Below are 18,320 nucleotides of genomic sequence, written 5' to 3' on the forward strand. Positions count from 1 at the left end.
GTGTCCAAGTTTTCCAAAAACTCTTAAATATCTGCTCTGAATTAAGATTCAAAGACGTCTGAAGAAAGAACGGGGTGTCAGCTATGACATGACACATTAACTTTAAAATAATCTACTTTGGTTATTGAACTACAGTAAGTAGAGTGGATTTACACCTGGTAACGGAATTGCGGTAACGGAATATCGTCTTGGCTCAATGATCTGCACTACACAGATATGCATACTTATGGATATGAATCTCATTCTATTAATGGTGATATATCCTCTTTTGCATGTTTGGGTATTATTCTACACACTGGCTATTATTTTAATGAGTTCTGCCCCGAAACAAGACCCAATTTGGTTGGTCCAGACCGTGTCAAATCTGAACCAATCATAGACATCTACATTTACAAGTTTGGACATTAAAGTACAGCACAGTAGCCCTCAGTAGAGTAGAGGTCAGTACAGTACATTATAGTGTACTCAACTCTAGTGTACTAGAGTATGTACTGTATTTTTTGGAAATTCCTTTACCTATTTGTTAACAGAATTGATTTTTAATCACTTAATAATTCATAAACTAAATTGATATCAGTAAAAATACTATAACTAATTGATAGGTCTACCTTTACTTGTTACCTCTGAACTTTCATTATCCTCCCTCCTAATGAGGGAGCGAAATTAAAAAAATATATTTTGGTAACAGGTATTTGGTAACAAGGCAGTTTCTTATGCTGTGCATACACTACACGACTTCTAAAATCGTAACAATTTGGACATGCTCACATTTCGCGATTTCCTTTCACAGATCTTTTCATTCCATCTCAACTAGCCTACCTGGTTAAATAAAGGTGAAATAAAAAGAAAATAATAATAAAAAAATAATAATAAATTACGATGATTGATCCTGTATCTCGGTTTTCGTAGGAAAAAATTCCGACATGCAAATAGTGAGCTGCTTTGTTAGTGTGCACATTATTATGTGCAGAAACATTAAAACACGAGACAGAGATGCAGAATAGAAGATATGAATAACATTTTGGGTTTCTGTCATTGTAGGACATAGACGTAATATTGCTGGATTTCGTTTTACATTAGCTTTCATTTGACACCCAATTTGATATGCTTCTATGAACTTCGCATGTTGGTGCTCATGGATCCTTTTACATGGAAATAGCCTTATCTAACAAATACCCCCCCCCTTAATACATAGCTGCCACTGGACAGCATCCCCACTGAGAGACGCAGCTACTTGAAAGACTGGAAGCAATCAATATGATATATGCCTAACCCCATAATACAAAACAGATAGGCATGGTATTACATGGGGTTGGTAAAGCATGCTGCAGTTTGTGTGCATTGATTTTTGTAGGTGCCCTTCTACTACTAGACTACAGATGGACTGGGCAAGGTGGACTACACAAGATCAAAAAGTTGGTGTTGTCTAGGAAAACGTATAAAACATTCACCAGGATTGAAAGCGAAATCTCTATAATCCTGCTCTTTCTGGGCCCCAAAAAGCTAAATGGGCCAGATGTGTCAACTCTAATGACACGTTACTCCAGGCATCCTGGTGGATTACACTTTTTTACCCTCCGAAATCTCATTACAAGGACAAGCAATATAATCCTTTCTGCATCTCACAGAAACCACATCAGTTCACCCCTGAGCATTTCCACTGCACGCTCAAATGTAAGCGGTGACCATTGAGAGAGTTAAAAGATCCAAGCCAAAATAAATTTGCGGAAGAGAGAGAAAGAGTAGACACTCCCAAAAAGTATTATATTCCCGCAGATGTTCTTCCTTTAAGCAAAGGCACTGACACGTTCATGAGGTCCATCACTGAGTTGTGTCTTTGTCCTGCTTCCCTGTACTTTAAATTCATCAGACCAACCATCATACAGGCTAAGTAACAGTGACAAGTCAGCAGTATATTTGTCCCCCAGGCTATGAATGTCAGCAGGTCATTAATTAAGTATCTAAGCTTCAATTTGCGCCACCTTTCCTAAGCCTTGAAGTCAGCCCCTGGCTCTAAAAATAAACAAAATAATGGAGAGAAAAAAAGAGACATTGACACATTGTAGAACTATGAAGTGACTCACATGGAAAAGACCTGAAGTGAGACATGAGAGCAAAAGTGACAGTCTGGGAAACTGCTCTCTGGCCTAAACTGTAACTGATTTCCACGATGTCTGTTCTGCTCTGCTGTGTATGAAGTGGAACTTGGCCCATCTCCTACCTTGAGAATGTATTCCTGGCATAGTGCATGATGCTGTCAAAGTCATACACTTCTCCCAGAGAGTCCACCTCCCCTGGCTCCATCTTCAAGAAGTTATACTCCTGTCCTGTGAATGGAAGCAAGAAAACAGATACTGAAACCTGCAACCCACCCCTACCTCAAATACTGTACCAGAATACTAAATACAAAAGTGAGAGGCTATCTCCTAGAAAGGGAAAGATGAGTGCGCTGTTCCATACACAGCAGTCTACAAAGCAGTCTTACCTGGCTGGATGTTGTCCCTGATGATGCTGACGTGTTCGTCTCTGTCGGGCCGGGTGTGCTCGTGCCAGAAACCAATCACGTGGCCAAGCTCATGCACCACTATTCCAAACTTGTCACAGTTCTTTCCTATGGAGATGGCCTGGGGACCGCCACCCCTGCGGCCCACATAGGAACAGCACCTGCAGGGTCCAACACACAGAACAAAGATCAGGGACAGGTCAACAGGCAGGGTAACAAGCTAGTTCAAAGACTGTGGTAACTGGCTACATATTAGACTAAACTAAGTCACTTTTAACTTGGCAGACACAAAGATGAGAGCATTATAGATATATAGATGAGATATATAGAACTTTACTTCCACAAACATGAAAGTGTTAACCAGAAGGAGTGAAGAAATAACGAATAAGCCAAGTGAAGTAGTCTATGGAAGGAATCCCTGTTCCTGGAGAGACACAGGGTCTGACCTCAACAGTTTGTGGTTCATCTCACATCTCTAATGCATATATACAGTACTGGAACAACATTCTTAACAGCCTTTCTAGCACGTCATAGGAAAACTAGCGGAGGTGAGGTGACCCTACATCCTAATACAGTGGTGACATTCATTGATGCGTGCTTTACTGTAGATGGAGGGTTACAATGTGTGACAGTGAAGGATGGCTAACTTTAGACTGCAGGGATCTCCATCTCTCCCTCCCTGACATGAAAGGGTCAGTGTGGAACCCCGGTCCATGGACACACACCGCGCCCCTGCGGGCCAACCAGCCTCTCTCTAATTACTGTGAGCCAGGCTTTCCTGAGACGGGCCTTGAACTTTGCACAGGACAGATGGGGCCTGCAGCAGGCCAGCCCAGAGCCCAGGCATTCCCACTAACTGCGGCCGCCTGAGTGGATAATGTCATCCCTGTTACTCTGGAGGACAGTTACCAGGCTAAAAATGGCTATCAACAGCTGGGTGGAAAAAGGTCCGTTTATGCTCCATATCCGCTCTTTAATATGTTCTTCTTGGTAGCGGATTTAGTGTACATGCAGAGCCAGAGTATAACGCCATCAACGTGTCTACAGTTTTGTGTAAAAATCTTTTGAACTTAAAAAACATGCATAGCTGGGAAAAGGACTAAATATATAATGTGGAATTACGGGTTATGGTTAAGCTGAGGAGGTCTCCCTTGGGTGTCATTAAAAAAAACATGTGACACCAGTGCTCAGTGAAAGATGTGTCAGAACTATGAGGCACAGCATGCATTCCTTGGGCATGAATGGTCGTCTTTCTCAGGACTTGCAGGGGGCTTCAATTAGCACAACTCACGCAGACAGACTGCGGACAGAGGGGATGAGCCAGCACTAAAGGACAATGGAGGAGTAGTAAGGAAAAGTACTTAAGCGATAACTCATTATGGCTGTGTGGATAAAGGACTGTCATGTCTGAGTAGGCTGACCAGCTACACTTCCTTCCTGAGGGAGGCGAGCCCAGGCCTGCGTGGACTTACCCACATGGCCGGTAAGTGAACACAATGTAGCTCTCCTCTGTTGTCCTTTCGATAAAGGTCACGCAGGTATGCTTCTCCCAGTGACGCATGGCCTGGCGGAATATCGCCCGCTGGCTGCCTGAATGTGATGGGAAGAAGGGAGGAGATCAGTGAGGCTGATGTCCATAAGTCACGTAAAAAGGAGGATAAAATACCAATGCTAACAGCTTGCTCATAGTGCCAAATTCATTCCAAGTAAAGTTAATAAAAAATGGTATGTCCAATAGCTGCAAAGACATTCATTTTAATGTAGTGGATGCAAGTATGCTGAAGTATGCTTAATGGACACCAGCTACCACATTTTAGTAGGAAACTATGTTATAGGGCGAATATAAGACACATAGGGCAAGTAAACAGCAGTGATGATGTGGGACTTACCACTGAAGTTCCCACTGATGACATAGGGAATGACACCTTCTGGCCACACCCTCTCAGGTCTGGATGTTGCCGCCCTTTTCCTGCGGTGTGATCCTTGCCGGTTTGGCAATGCTCTGTTTCGACTGGTCTCATTGGCAGAAGACCCTGTCATTCCCAATTACCAGCCAAAGATGAGGTTTGTACAATATAAAATCACAGAAAACCATCCAATTAAAAAGTTCAACTCTGGTGAGAACATGGTAAAAACCATGATGAGATTACAACATTTCAGCTGTTCCTAAATGGTAAAGAGATGATAATGACAATGAAGCATGCTTTATATGCTGGTTGAGCATTTTCTTTACATAAACACTTTGAGAGTGCTGGTGATAAACATGCTGTTTGTTTACAACAGGTGTCTTGGCCAACCCAGTGTTGGAGAGGAGTCATCACCTGGTGCCGAGTGGTTCATGCATCGTATACATCTTCCTGGCAGATGCACTGGGAGAGAGTTACAAAGCCTCCTTGCATAATTGGCCTTGAGGTGGGAAAATGTGGGAACTATTTAACTGAATGCAAGTTTTTGTTCTTGGACTGGTTTGTATTGTATCATTAAGGAGACATTTTAGTCAGCACTATATAATAGCACATGCATAAATGGAGTCAGACTTTTAGAATTGATGACAGGCACGTTTATAAGAAAATGCACGCTTTTAGGCTATGGCGATAGGCCTTAGTCTTTATTCCCAGTAACCATGACTTGGTCAGCCAGCCTCACAGCTCTTGCTCACCTGTGGTTGTCTCATTGAAGGTCTGGACGGTCCGTTGGGCCATGTTTATAATCCGGTCCACCTTAAACATGCGCATGTCCTCCTCATCCAGAGCAATGTCTCCCCAAAAGGCAACTGAAACAGACACACAGAGAGAGAAAGCAAGTCAGACATATTTAAGGCATCTTTACAATATTGTTTTGCACCGTTCAATAGCCTCAAGGTTTTCCTGCTCTGCAGTCCGACAAACCCTGTCAATCACATAGGCATCCATTAAAACAGAGGGTGAAAAAGCTAGACATTCTCTCCCTCTCACACTCCCTCTCTCCCATCTCTTTGGCCCCCTCTCGCAAACACACACACAGAGTTGTGAAACATCAGTTATGTGAATGTTTGAATAACAGGAGAGGAATGCGGTCTGAGTCTCAGAGCTCTATAAGCTCCAAGCTAAATAAGTCATACCATCAGGGGAGGGAACATCTCTTTATGACATTCAGTGGAGGACATAGGAAATCAATTAATGAGAGCTACATTCAAAAGCTTTCAGATCAGCATACCCCAGATGTGCTGGGTCTATCCAGTTGCCGTTGAGAAAACTCTGGGGGAATATTTCATGTCCTGATATCTTTGTACCATTAATGAGTCCTCGAGCAGACCTAATACTGTAAGATGCTGCCTCAATACTGTATATAGGGCACCTTGAACAAGTAATAAGTTCTTAATGAGGCCAAGGAGAAGGAAAAATAACCAAGCAGTCACCCTTTATGAAGAATGTGAAGAATGGTATTCCTTGCTAAATGCTCTATTTCTTCAGCAGTTTGGGCAGGAGTCCTCTCCACAGATACAGGCCACTCCGTTTTAAAAGCTTTTAAACCAGCACATTTGCTGAATTACGCCCTGTCCTGTGTGCAGGAGTGGACCATACAACTCTATGCACAAGTACTGCTTTTAACAATTTCCACAAAAAAATGTTACAAAAACACATTTAGTTGAAGAACAGTGCAGATGCAAAGTGCCGTAGCAGAATGACGGTTTGTGCTGTTGTCTCCTAACTTTGCATCTGCATTGTTTTTGTAAATGTGTTTTGTAAAATGTTAGTCATCCTTGTGCATAGAGTTGCATGGGTTGTTTAACTTTGCAATCATTGGTTTTTGTTTGGCATACATTTTAAAGTGACAAATCGAGTCTCAGCATCATTCTGTTCCTGTGGAATTGCCCTTCTGGGAACTGCTTTACTGGGAAAAACAATATCAACTGCTATAGTGAAAGATGGATAAATAAGAACTGACAAACTGTGGTCTGGGAATCAAAGTGAATGCATCTTTTCAGGGCTTAAGGTTGTTTTTAGAACTCAACAACAATCATCTAAGACTGTTATAACTGAGCGATCATTGGCCCGACCATTAATAACAGTCAGATTGTGGTGTGCGTTTGTGTCAGAGAGAAAAGACAACGAAGGAAAACAATAGAGGGAAAAACTTTTTAGCTTGCGTCCCTTATCCACCAGATGATAATTATTTAGACAATATGTAGCTGGCTGAGATGTAGCCACAGTCTCACACAAGCAACAGAGTGTCGGAGAGGGCATGTTGTGGGCTAGCAAGATTACAAGCTAATGACAGCAATAAGAAAAGGTGTAGATCCTTGGCTGCAAGATAGGGCATGCTCAGAGCTCAGTGGGCAGGTTGAAAATACCCTAAGTCAAAGGGATCCTATCATTTGCACTCAGAAAAACACTCAATCACTGTGAGTGTCACCAAATCCCCAAAACATTAAAATAGACTATTCGTTACTCAGCTCAAATACAGACACTCTGTGCCAAGAGTATACAGTGCCTTCAGAAAGTATTCATGCCCCTTGACTTATTCCACATTTTGTTGTGTTACAGCCTGAATTCAAAAATGATTAAATCTATTTTTTTAATCGCTCACCCATCTACACGCAATACCCCATAATGAGAAAGCAAAAACATGTTTTTCGAATGCTTTGCTAATTTATTGAAAATGAAATATAGAAATAGCTCATATACATAAGTATTCACACCTGAGTCAATACTTTGTAGAAGCACCTTCGGCAGCGATTACAGCTGTGAGTCTTTCTGGGTTAGTCTAAGAGCGTTGCACACCTGGATTGTACAATATTTGCACACTTTTTACAATTCTTCAAGCTCGGCCAAGTTGGTTGTTGATCACTGCTAGACAGCTATTTTCATGTCTTGCCATATATTTTCAAGACGATTTAAGTCAAAACCATAACTAGGCCACTCAGGAAAAGTCAATGTCGTCTTGGTAAGCAACTCCACCATAGGCTTTATTTGGCATTGTGCTTTAGCTTAGGGTCCTGCTGAAAGGTGAATTTGTTTTATTCCGTTACTTTTTATCCCAAAATAACTCCCTGGTCTTTGCCGATGACAAGCATACCCATAACACGATGCATGCAGATGCTTGGAAATAGGCCTCATTGGTCTCATTATGAAATCCCTGAGAAGTTTCCTTCCTCTCCGGCAACCAAGTTAGGAAGGACGCCTGTATCTTTGTAGTGACTGGGTGTATTGATACACAATCCAAAGTGTAATTAATAACTTCACCATGCTCAAAGGGATATTCAATATCTTCTTTCTAAAAAAACTCCATGGTCTTTGGTCTTTGTGGTTGAATCTGTGTTTGAAATTCACTGCTCATCTGAGGTACCTTACATATAATTGTAAGTATGGGGTACAGAGATGAGGTAGTCATTCAAAAATCATGTCCTGAACTTATTAAGGCTTGCCATAACAAAGCGTTTGAATACTTATTGACTCAAGACATTTCAGCTTTCTTTTAAAAATGTATTTACCAAACACTTCACTTTGACGACATGGGGGAGTGTATAGGCCAGTGACACAAAATCGTAATTTAATCCATTTTATATTGAGTAACACATTTGCATAAAGTTTATTATTTCAATTCATAATATTCATACAATACATTTAGAGATTTTTTTTAATACTTTCAGACATTCAATTTGAACGGACTCCTCAGTTTCCAGGATATCCGCCAGTGTTTTAATGACCCAGGTTCATCATTTTGTCTTTACCTTCAACTCCACCTATCCATGCAAGCCTATGGGGTCCCCTGGGGAGCAGCACTAGCAGAACACCCATTGGTCAAACTTCTAACGGACAGACCCCCCTCAAAGGGAGTTGTTTTTAATATCTATTGTTAATTAATTCTAGCAGGAGAAAAATCATTAACTCTATCCACTGTATGGGAAAAGGATTACACTTAAACTTGCTGACAGACAAATAAATTGGGAGACAGAATGGAAAAAATATATCTGGATCATCTAGAAACCCCAATCACCAATTAATTAATAAAAACATTTGCTATAGAACCTACCTGGCGGTTAGAGCATTGGGCCAGTAACCGAAAGGTTGCTGGATCGAATCCCGAGCTGATAAGGTAAAAATCTGTCGTTCTGCCCCTGAGCAAGGCAGTTAACCCACTGTTCCCCGGGCGCCGAAGATGTGGACGTCGATTAAGGCAGCCCTCCGCACCTCTCTGATTCAGAGGGGTTGGGTTAAATGCGGAAGACACATTTCAGTTGAAGGCATTCAGTTGTACAATTGACTAGGTATCTAACACCTCAAATAATACATCACATGAGCATTTGTCCATCGCCATTATGTGAGTTCTGCACCACAGGGGACCTTGGTACTTTTCAGCATGTGCTGTGAAAATGCCAGGGGGTGGTTGAATTCTGGGGGAAAGTTAACAATGTCATCTCTGTACTTATAGATAAAATAATGCCATTAGATCCAATAGTGATGTTGCTTTGTGATGACTCTGATTGGCACTTGTCAGAACGCCAACGGAGAGTGTGGTTGGCAGGAACCACAGCTGCTAAGAAGATTATTTTACAAAGGTGGATTCCACCTCATCAGTTACCATTGCAACAATGGTTGCTCACATTTAAGGAAATTGTACTTATGAAGCTCTCCACGGCCAGGATCCACCAGGGCCAAGGTGTCCAATCTGGACACACTTTACATCCATGAAATTACTATGTAATATAAATGTATTTGTTTTTATTTCATGATTTATTTGACTTTTTATTTTTTTAAAGCGGTGTGAATGCTTTCTGAAGACTTTGTATCTGATCACTACAAGCTACCAGCTGTCCATACAGTATGCAATGGATACAAACTGACTGTCGCAATGCTCTTTTACCCTCTTGTTCTTACTTTTGATTCCAAGAACTGACAGCATTAACCTCTTGCCTCTACTTGGGACGCTTGCGTCCCAACTAGAGCTCTGGAAATGCAAATGCGCTACGCTAAATGCTAATAGTATTAGTTAAAACTCAAAAGTTCATTAAAATACACATGCAGGGTATCAAATTAAAGCTACACTCGTTGTGAATCCAGGCAACAAGTCAGATTTTTAAAATGCTTTTCGGCGACAGCATGAGAAGCTATTATCTGATAGCATGCACCAATACACTACAACAGAAAAGCACAGCAGGGGACGTAAACAAAATAATTAGCATTTCGGCGTTACACAAACCGCACAATAAAATAGAAAACAGTCATTACCTTTCACCATCTTCTTTGTTGGCACTCCTAGATGTCCCATAAACACTATTGGGTCTTTATTTCGATTAAATCGGGCCATATAAAGCCAAGATATCGTTATATGTAGACTGTGTGATAAACGAAAAAACAGCGATTTCACAACGTAACGTCATTTTTTAAAATTCAAAAAGTAGACGATAAACTTTCACAAAACACTTCGAAATACGTTTGTAATGCTACTTTAGGTATTAGTAAACGTTAATAAGCGATAAAAATCATCCGTAGGCGATGTAAATATCATTAGCTGTCGTCTTGGAAAAAAATTCAGGAGAGAGCTCTTCCGGAATGATCTGGGCGGAGACCGGAGGTAAGTCGTGCCCCTCTTTCGGTTCAACCAAGAATCAAAGATGATTCAATTCACAAGACTCTAGACAACATGGGGATGCTGTGGGAGTTGAATGCTCGGTCTTATCTAATTCGGCTCACTGTTAACAATTGCTGGAAGTGGCGCAAGGATATTTATTTCCATTTTCTGTGATCAGGTTTTCCTGCGCTTTCCGATGTAACGCACGTTATGTAATAGCCACAGTCGTGATTTAACCAGTTTTAAAAACGTCCGAGGGTTTCCTATCCACACATTCTAACCATATGAACGTACTATATTCCTGGCATGAGTAGCAGGGCGCTGAAATGTTGCGCGATTTTTAACAAAATGTTCAAAAAAGTAGAGGGTCGACTGAAGAGGTTAAAGGATGAGAAAATAGAAAGCACTTCGACAAAACCAACATCAATTTGAGGCTGTCACCGAGGGGACAGGGAGCACTCTTTCCACAGTGGAAGATAAAAATGTAGCTGCAATTAGATTACTTCATTTATGAGAGTAACCCTGCTTTACCTAATACGTAATGCTACAGTAATACTAAACTGAGTTACACAGTTATTAACATTGATTTATTGGCCTAATGCTAGAACCAACTAACCACACAACAAGTTGCAGGATTGTCCCCACCCCCACCCCGCTGCCGTGCACAGAGGGCTAATGTACTTTCCGTCCATGGCTGAGACCCACTCATCCACAAAACATTCTGGGGACAAGCTCTTAATCCAGCGTATAATTGTTCCCTGACAACAGCTAAGATTGAAGTGAGCAAATGCACAGCTCCGGCGGCATTAGGATTCATTTCCCCCGGGCTTCCCAGTCGTCCTGGAGACGCTGCAGGTTTAGGGAAAGTCTCCCAGGGATTGAAAATTAATCCCCATGTCTACTGGCTTTAATTATCCACGGACAGAGACAGAATCTCTGGATTCTTCAATATGGAGCACCGGGCAGAGGACAGGATGGCAGTCATTGCACTGGCCAGTTGATTTTTAAAACAGAGAAACCCCACTGCATGTGCACGACTGTCAAAACAGACTGAGCAGAGAAAGACTAGTAATGAAGATTAAAACCCAGAGAAAGAGAAAGAAAGAGGCAGATGGGAGCAGATCACTATTGAGCACAGCATTGCCGCCACTCTCTTTCCAGCAACATTCATTACCTAAATGACAACAGCTGCAGCCATGGTATTAATTTCAACAGAAATGTAAAGGTTGAACAATTTGATCATTTCCGCTCTAAGAGATCGTTCCATTCCAGTTTAAAGATGATATGGTTCTCAGTGTCCTAACATAAACATATATTGTGGAGAGACACAAACAGGCATTTTCATTTACGTGCCACACTTAGTGGCTGGGACAGAGATACTGTTCATCACTGTATGGGACATACTGGAAAGATAAAAACAGCCTTTGATTAAACATTTGATTGATTGCACTTTGTGCGTTACACTTTCTCCCTCTCCTCCCCCATCGCTGGAATGTGTCTTTAGATCATCTTAACCATCATAATACCTTTCACCTCAGACCACCCCATCAATCAGTTTGGCCCGTCAGATTACGCACGAGATCTCTATCAAATTAAACACCATTTGATTCAGGGAATTCCCAGGACACGGCCTCCTTGGTGTAAGACACACACCATGAATGAATTGCAGATTTGCGCAAACAAAAATTTTATGTACAACTTTATGTACAATGACTACTTTTAAGAATTTTCACTGAACATTTGACAAAAATAAATTTACTGGTAGAACTGTGCAGATGCAAAGTGTGGTAACCAAATTTTGGTAAAATCTCCCTCCGTTTTTTTATGTGACCATGTTTTCAAAAACTCAGAAAAATGTGTTTCTTGAATTAAGATTCAAAGATGTCTGCAGAAAGAATCGCCTGTCAGCTATGACATGACACCTTGAGTTTGATTTTTTTTCTTGTGGTTATTGAACTACAGTAAGTGAAGTGTATTTACAACTGGTAACAGAATTTCATCATGAACACAGAAATGCCTAATTATGGATATGAATCTCATTCTCCTCATGGTGATGTATCTTAAATAGGTACACAAAAAAGGTAGAAATATGCAATATCCTAATTTACATATTTGGGTATTATTCTACACACTTGCTATTGTTTTAATGAGCTCCGACACCAAACAAGACCAAATTTGCATCCCACTGCTAGCTTGCCTCTGAAGCTAAGCAGGGTTGGTCCTGGTTGGCCCTTGGATGGGAGACAATATGCTGCTGGAAGGATTGTTGGAGGGCCAGCAGGGGGCACTCTTTCCTCTGGTCTAAAAAAAATATCCCAATGCCACAGGGTAGTGATTGGGGACATTGCCCTGTGTAGGGTGCCGTCCCTCATGGGATGTTAAACGGGTGCCTTGACTGTCTATGGTCATTAAAGATCCCATGGCACTTATCATGAGAGTAGGGGTGTTAAGCCCAGTTAAGCCCTAAATTCGCAATCTGGCCCTCATACCATTATGGCCACCTAATCATACTCAGCTTTCAATTGGCTAATTCATCCCCTTTTCTCTCCCCTGTAACTATTCCCCAGGTTGTTGCTGTAAATAAGAATGTGTTCTCAGTCGTCAATTTACCTGGTTAAAATAAGGGTAAAAGAAAAGAAAAAAAGAATATGTTAGCAAAAAATTTAATACAGAGTGACGTATCATCAAGTGATGATAAGTGAACGATAATGGCAAGTAAAAGTAATCAACATTTTAAAATTAATAGTTGGTAGACAGTTTCATTATTTTAATGAATTTTGACCTCCACACAGTTCATTGGAAGAGGAAGTGTAAATTCTAACAGTCTATTCAGTAGAAAAATATATTGGCGGCATAGATAGATTTCTGCAATAAAAACAAAACAAATAGACTGAGCTGAGAAAACATTTAGCAGTTTTGAAGCTAATCTTCTGCAATTCTATGTATTTTGCCATGGCTAATGCTGTGTTCCTCTGCTCAAACATTATAACAAAACTCAATGGGCTGTGTCTGAATGGCCATTAACATTTTATTTATTTTTTAAAATTCTACCTGACTGTATAGCTTATTTCATTGTTAGTTCTCAAATAACTATCTTATCTGCTTGCACAGAGTTGGATAAACAGGAAGAGCTAGCATGCTAACTGTTCCTGTAGACTTCCAATCATTGTGGTAGTTAGCATTGGCTTGTGAAACTACCTTTAACTTCCTTCATACTGGATGCAGAGACTTAAAAATGGTATCCACAATGGTATTCTGTTGCAGCTAGCAATAAACATAAAACATTTAATTTTTGTATATAATATATATCTCATTTAAAAAAATTGCCCTGCAGCGGAGTATAGTTCAGTTCATTATAGTGTAGGGCTGTGACGCTACCAGTATCGCAATATTTTTTCCATGGCAAAAATGAAAACGCGATGTAGGTCTCCTTGGTTCTTTAAAAACCTGCTGTATGTAAAATAGTGTGCTAAAACTTGGAAAATAAATGTGACTCTGGATCACAACATAATGATGTTTGTTTCCAACATCATGGCTGTTTTGCTAAGTAAGTTAAATCCGCTTCGTGTTTTGTTTCCGTGCCACGATACTAATGAGTATTGCGATACTGGTATCGTCCCGGCACTATTAGTATACTTTTTCATTTGATTTATTTTTTATTTCACCTTTATTTAACCAGGTAAGCTAGTTCAGAACAAGTTCTCATTTACAACTGCGACCTGGCCAAGATAAAGCAAAGCAGTGCGACACAAACAACAACACAAAGTTACACATGGAATAAACAAGCGTACAGCCAATAACACAATAGAAAAAAAATTAAGTCTCATTTACAACTGTGACCTGGCCAAAAAAATAGTCTCGGTGTGTGCAAATGGCGTGAGGAGGTAAGGCAACAAATAGGCCATAGTAGCGAAGTAATTACAATTACAAGCAAATTAACACTGGGGTGACAGATGAGCAGATGGTGATGTGCACGTAGAAATACTGGTGTGCAAAACAGCAGAAAAGTCAATAAAAACAATATGGGGATGAGGTAGGTAGATTGGGTGGGCTATTTACAGATGGGCTATGTACAGCTGCAGCGATCGGTTAGCTGATGTTTAAAAGTTAGTGAGGGAAATATAAGTCTCCAGCTTCAGCAATTTTTGCAATTCGTTCCAGTCATTGGCAGCAGATAACTGGAAAGAAAGGCCAAAGGTAGTGTTGGCTTTGGGGATGACCAGTGAGATATACCTGCTGGAGTGCGTGCTATGGGTGGGTGTTGTTATCGTGACCAGTGAGCTGAGATAAGGCAGAGCTTTACCTAGCATAGACTTATAGATGACCTGGAGCCAGTGGGTCTGATGACGAATATGTAGCGAGGGCCAGCCGACTAGAGCATACAGGTCGCAGTGGTGGGTGGTATAAGGGGCTTTGGTGACAAAATGGATGGCACTGTGATAGACTGCATCCAATTTGCTGAGTAGAGTATTGGAAGCCATTTTGTAAATGACATCGCCGAAGTCGAGGATCGGTAAGATAGTCAGTTTTACGAGGGTATGTTTGGTGGTGTGAGTGAAGGAGGCTTTGTTGAGAAATAGGAAGCCGATTCTAGATTTAATTTTGGATTGGAGATGTTTAATATGAGTCTGGAAGGAGAGTTTGCTGTCTAGCCAGACACCTAGGTATTTGTAGTTGTCCACATATTCTAAGTCTGAACCGTCCAGAGTAGTGATGCTAGTCGGGTGGGCGAGTGCGGGCAGGGAACGGTTGAAAAGCATGCATTTGGTTTATTTAGCGTTTAAGAGCAGTTGGAGGCCACGGAAAGAGTGTTGTATGGCATTGAAGCTTGTTTGGAGGTTAGTTAGCACAGTGTCCAAAGAAGGGCCAAATGTATACAGAATGGTGTCGTCTGCGTAGAGGTGGATCAGGGATTCACCCGCAGCAAGAGCGACATCGTTGATATATACAGAGAAAATAGTCGGCCCGAGAATTGAACCATGTGGTACCCCATAGAGACTGCCAGACAACAGGACCTCCGATTTGACACACTGAACTCGGTCTGAGAAGTAGTTGGTAAACCAAGCGAGGCAGTCATTTGAGAAACCAAGGCTGTTAAGTCTGCCAATAAGAATACAGTGATTGACAGAGTCGAAAGCCTTGGCCAGGTCGATGAAAATGGCTGCACAGTACTGTCTTTTATCGATGGCGGTTATGATATCGTTTATTACCTTGAGCGTGGCTGCGGTGCAACCGTGACCAGCTCGAAAACCGGATTGCGCAGCAGAGAAGGTACGGTGGGATTCAAAATGGTCAGTGATCTGTTTATTAACTTGGTTTCGAAGACTTTAGAAAGACAGGGCAGGATGGATATAGATCTATAAAAGTTAGGGTCTAGAGTGTTACCCCCTTTGAAGAGGGGGATGACCGCGGCAGCTTCCCAAGCTTTAGGAATCTCGGACGATACGAAAGAGAGGTTGAACAGACTGGTAATAGGGGTCCAACAATGGCGGCAAATAATAGTCGGGCAAGTATCTGCGGGGGTGCGGAGCTGTTGGCCGGGGTTGGGGTAGCCAGGAGGAAAGCATGGCCAGACATAGAGAAATATTGAAATTCTCGATTATCGTGGATTAACGGTGGTGATAATGTTACCTAGCCTCAGTACAGTGGGCAGCTGGGAGGAGGTGCTCTTATTCTCCATTTACTTTACAGTATCCTAGAACGTTTTGGAGTTAGAGCTACAGGATGCAAATTTCTGTGTGAAAACGCTAGCCTTTGCTTTCCTGACTGACTGCGTGTATTGGTTCTTCCCTGAAAAGTTGCATATCGTGGGGACTATTCGATGCTAGTGCAGTCCGCCACAGGATGTTTTTGTGCTGGATGAGGGCAGTCAGGTCTGGAGTGAACCAAGGGCTATATCTGTTCTAAGTTCTACATTTTTTAAAAGGGGCATGCTTATTTAAGATGGTGAGGAAAGCACTTTTAAAGAACGACCAGGCATCCTCGACTGACGGGATGAGGTCAATATCCTTCCAGGATACCCGGGCCAGGTCGATTAGAAAGGTCTGTTCGCTGAAGTGTTTTAGGGAGCGTTTGACAGTGATAATGGGTGGTCGTTCGACCGCGGACCCATAGCGGATGCAGGCAACGAGGCAGTGATTGCTGAGATCCTGATTGAAAACAGCAGAGGGGTATTTGGAGGGCAAGTTGGTCAGGATAATATCTATGAGGGTGCCCATGTTTATGGATTTAGGGTTGTACCTGGTGGGTTCCTTGATAATTTGTGTGAGATTGAGGGCATCTAGCTTAGATTGTAGGACTGCCGGGGTGTTAAGCATATCCCAGTTTAGGTCACCTAACAGAACATACTCTGAAGATAGATGGGGGGCAATCAATTCACATATGGTGTCCAGGGCATAGCTGGGAGCTGAGGGGGGTCTATTACAGCCGGCAACAGTGAGACACTTTTTTTCTGTAGAAATTCATTTTTAAAATTAGAAACTCGAACTGTTTGGGCATAGACCCGGAAAGTATGACAGAACTTTGCAGGCTAACTCCTCCCCCTTTGGCAGTTCTATCTTGACAGAATTTATTTTAGTTGGGTATGGAAACCTCAGAATTTTTGGTGGCCTTCCTAAACCAGGATTCAGACACGGCAAGGACATCAGGGTTGGCGGAGTGTGCTAAAGCATTGAGCACTCAACTACAGTGTGCTCTACTGTGTACTCTATTCTACTGTACAATACAGGACTGTGCTGTACTATACTATTTTTCTTTACTGTACTCTACTTTACTGTCCAAACTTGTGAAACATAGACGTCTATGATTGGTTCGGATTTGGTCCAGACCAGACTAAATCTGAACCAATCATGGAAGTATATGTTTTGGCCAAATGAAGGCCGGTCCAAACGGCCAGGGCGGACTAACCTAATTGAAAACTACTTTTCAATGTCCATGGACTTCCGGTGTCGGACCGTGCACAGTGGGTGAGGATGTTGGTTACAGTAAATGCCTAAATCAGCGGTGGGCAACTCCAGTCCTCGAGGACATGATTGGTGTCACACTTTTTCTCCATCCCTAGCAAACACAGCTGATTAATTAAATTGCATTCTAAACTGAAGATCATGATTAGGTGATTATTAGAGTCAGGTGTGTTAGCTGGGGCTGGGGCAAATCTGTGACACCAATCAGGCCCTCGAGGACTGTAATTGCTGTCGGTAAGATCCGGGAGATGTGACATTCATTGGAGAGAGAGAGGAGAGAGACAGGGATTGTCCAGATTTTCCACACTTGCTTTGACCATCAGATGACAGAAAGAGAAAGTTTCAGCTGAACATAACAGTACGCCAGTGGAAGGGAGGACAGTAGCAGGTGACTATGGTTTGTGAGTACGGTACTGTGCTGTCCAAACTTGTGAAACCTAGACGACTGATTGGTTCAGCCAATTCAATTGCAGAAATTCTGTTACCAATTTTTCTGAAATTCTGTTACCAAATCGGTTTTAATCACTTAATAATTCAGAAACTAAATTGATTTCAGTAAAAACTAACTAATTGGTAGTTCTAGAGGAATACCTATGTGAGAATGCTGTTCATCGACTACAGCTCGGCATTCAACACCATAGTGTCCTCCAAGCTCGTCATCAAGCTCGAGACCCTGGGTCTCGACCCCGCCCTGTGCAACTGGGTACTGGACTTCCTGACGGGCCGCCCCCAGGTGGTGAGGGTAGGCAACAACATCTCCTCCCCGCTGATCCTCAACACTGGGGCCCCACAAGGGTGCGTTCTGAGCCCTCTCCTGTACTCCCTGTTCACCCACGACTGCGTGGCCACGCACGCCTCCAACTCAATCATCAAGTTTGCGGACGACACAACAGTGGTAGGCTTGATTACCAACAACGACGAGACGGCCTACAGGGAGGAGGTGAGGGCCCTCGGAGTGTGGTGTCAGGAAAATAACCTCACACTCAACGTCAACAAAACTAAGGAGATGATTGTGGACTTCAGGAAACAGCAGAGGGAACACCCCCCTATCCACATCGATGGAACAGTAGTGGAGAGGGTAGCAAGTTTTAAGTTCCTCGGCATACACATCACAGACAAACTGAATTGGTCCACTCACACAGACAGCATTGTGAAGAAGGCGCAGCAGCGCCTCTTCAACCTCAGGAGGCTGAAGAAATTCGGCTTGTCACCAAAAGCACTCACAAACTTCTACAGATGCACAATCGAGAGCATCCTGGCGGGCTGTATCACCGCCTGGTACGGCAACTGCTCCGCCCTCA

The 18,320-nt window shown here is 42.2% G+C and overlaps 1 protein-coding gene across 1 annotated transcript in view; it reads right to left on the minus strand.

Moving 5' to 3' along the window:
* The window catches only part of LOC115111587 (bone morphogenetic protein 1-like), a 56,074-nt gene that overhangs the window by 21,777 nt on the left and 15,977 nt on the right, over nucleotides 1-18,320 (minus strand). The window contains exons 2-6 of the mRNA XM_029637775.2: nucleotides 5,163-5,276; nucleotides 4,393-4,536; nucleotides 3,976-4,093; nucleotides 2,486-2,664; nucleotides 2,222-2,327 (exon numbers count right to left, since the gene is read on the minus strand). Coding sequence (XP_029493635.1) covers nucleotides 2,222-2,327; nucleotides 2,486-2,664; nucleotides 3,976-4,093; nucleotides 4,393-4,536; nucleotides 5,163-5,276 — 661 coding nt within the window. The remainder of the gene's footprint in view (nucleotides 1-2,221; nucleotides 2,328-2,485; nucleotides 2,665-3,975; nucleotides 4,094-4,392; nucleotides 4,537-5,162; nucleotides 5,277-18,320) is intronic.

The sequence above is a fragment of the Oncorhynchus nerka genome, linkage group LG27, assembly GCF_034236695.1.
Source record: "Oncorhynchus nerka isolate Pitt River linkage group LG27, Oner_Uvic_2.0, whole genome shotgun sequence".
Lineage (NCBI taxonomy): Eukaryota > Metazoa > Chordata > Actinopteri > Salmoniformes > Salmonidae > Oncorhynchus > Oncorhynchus nerka.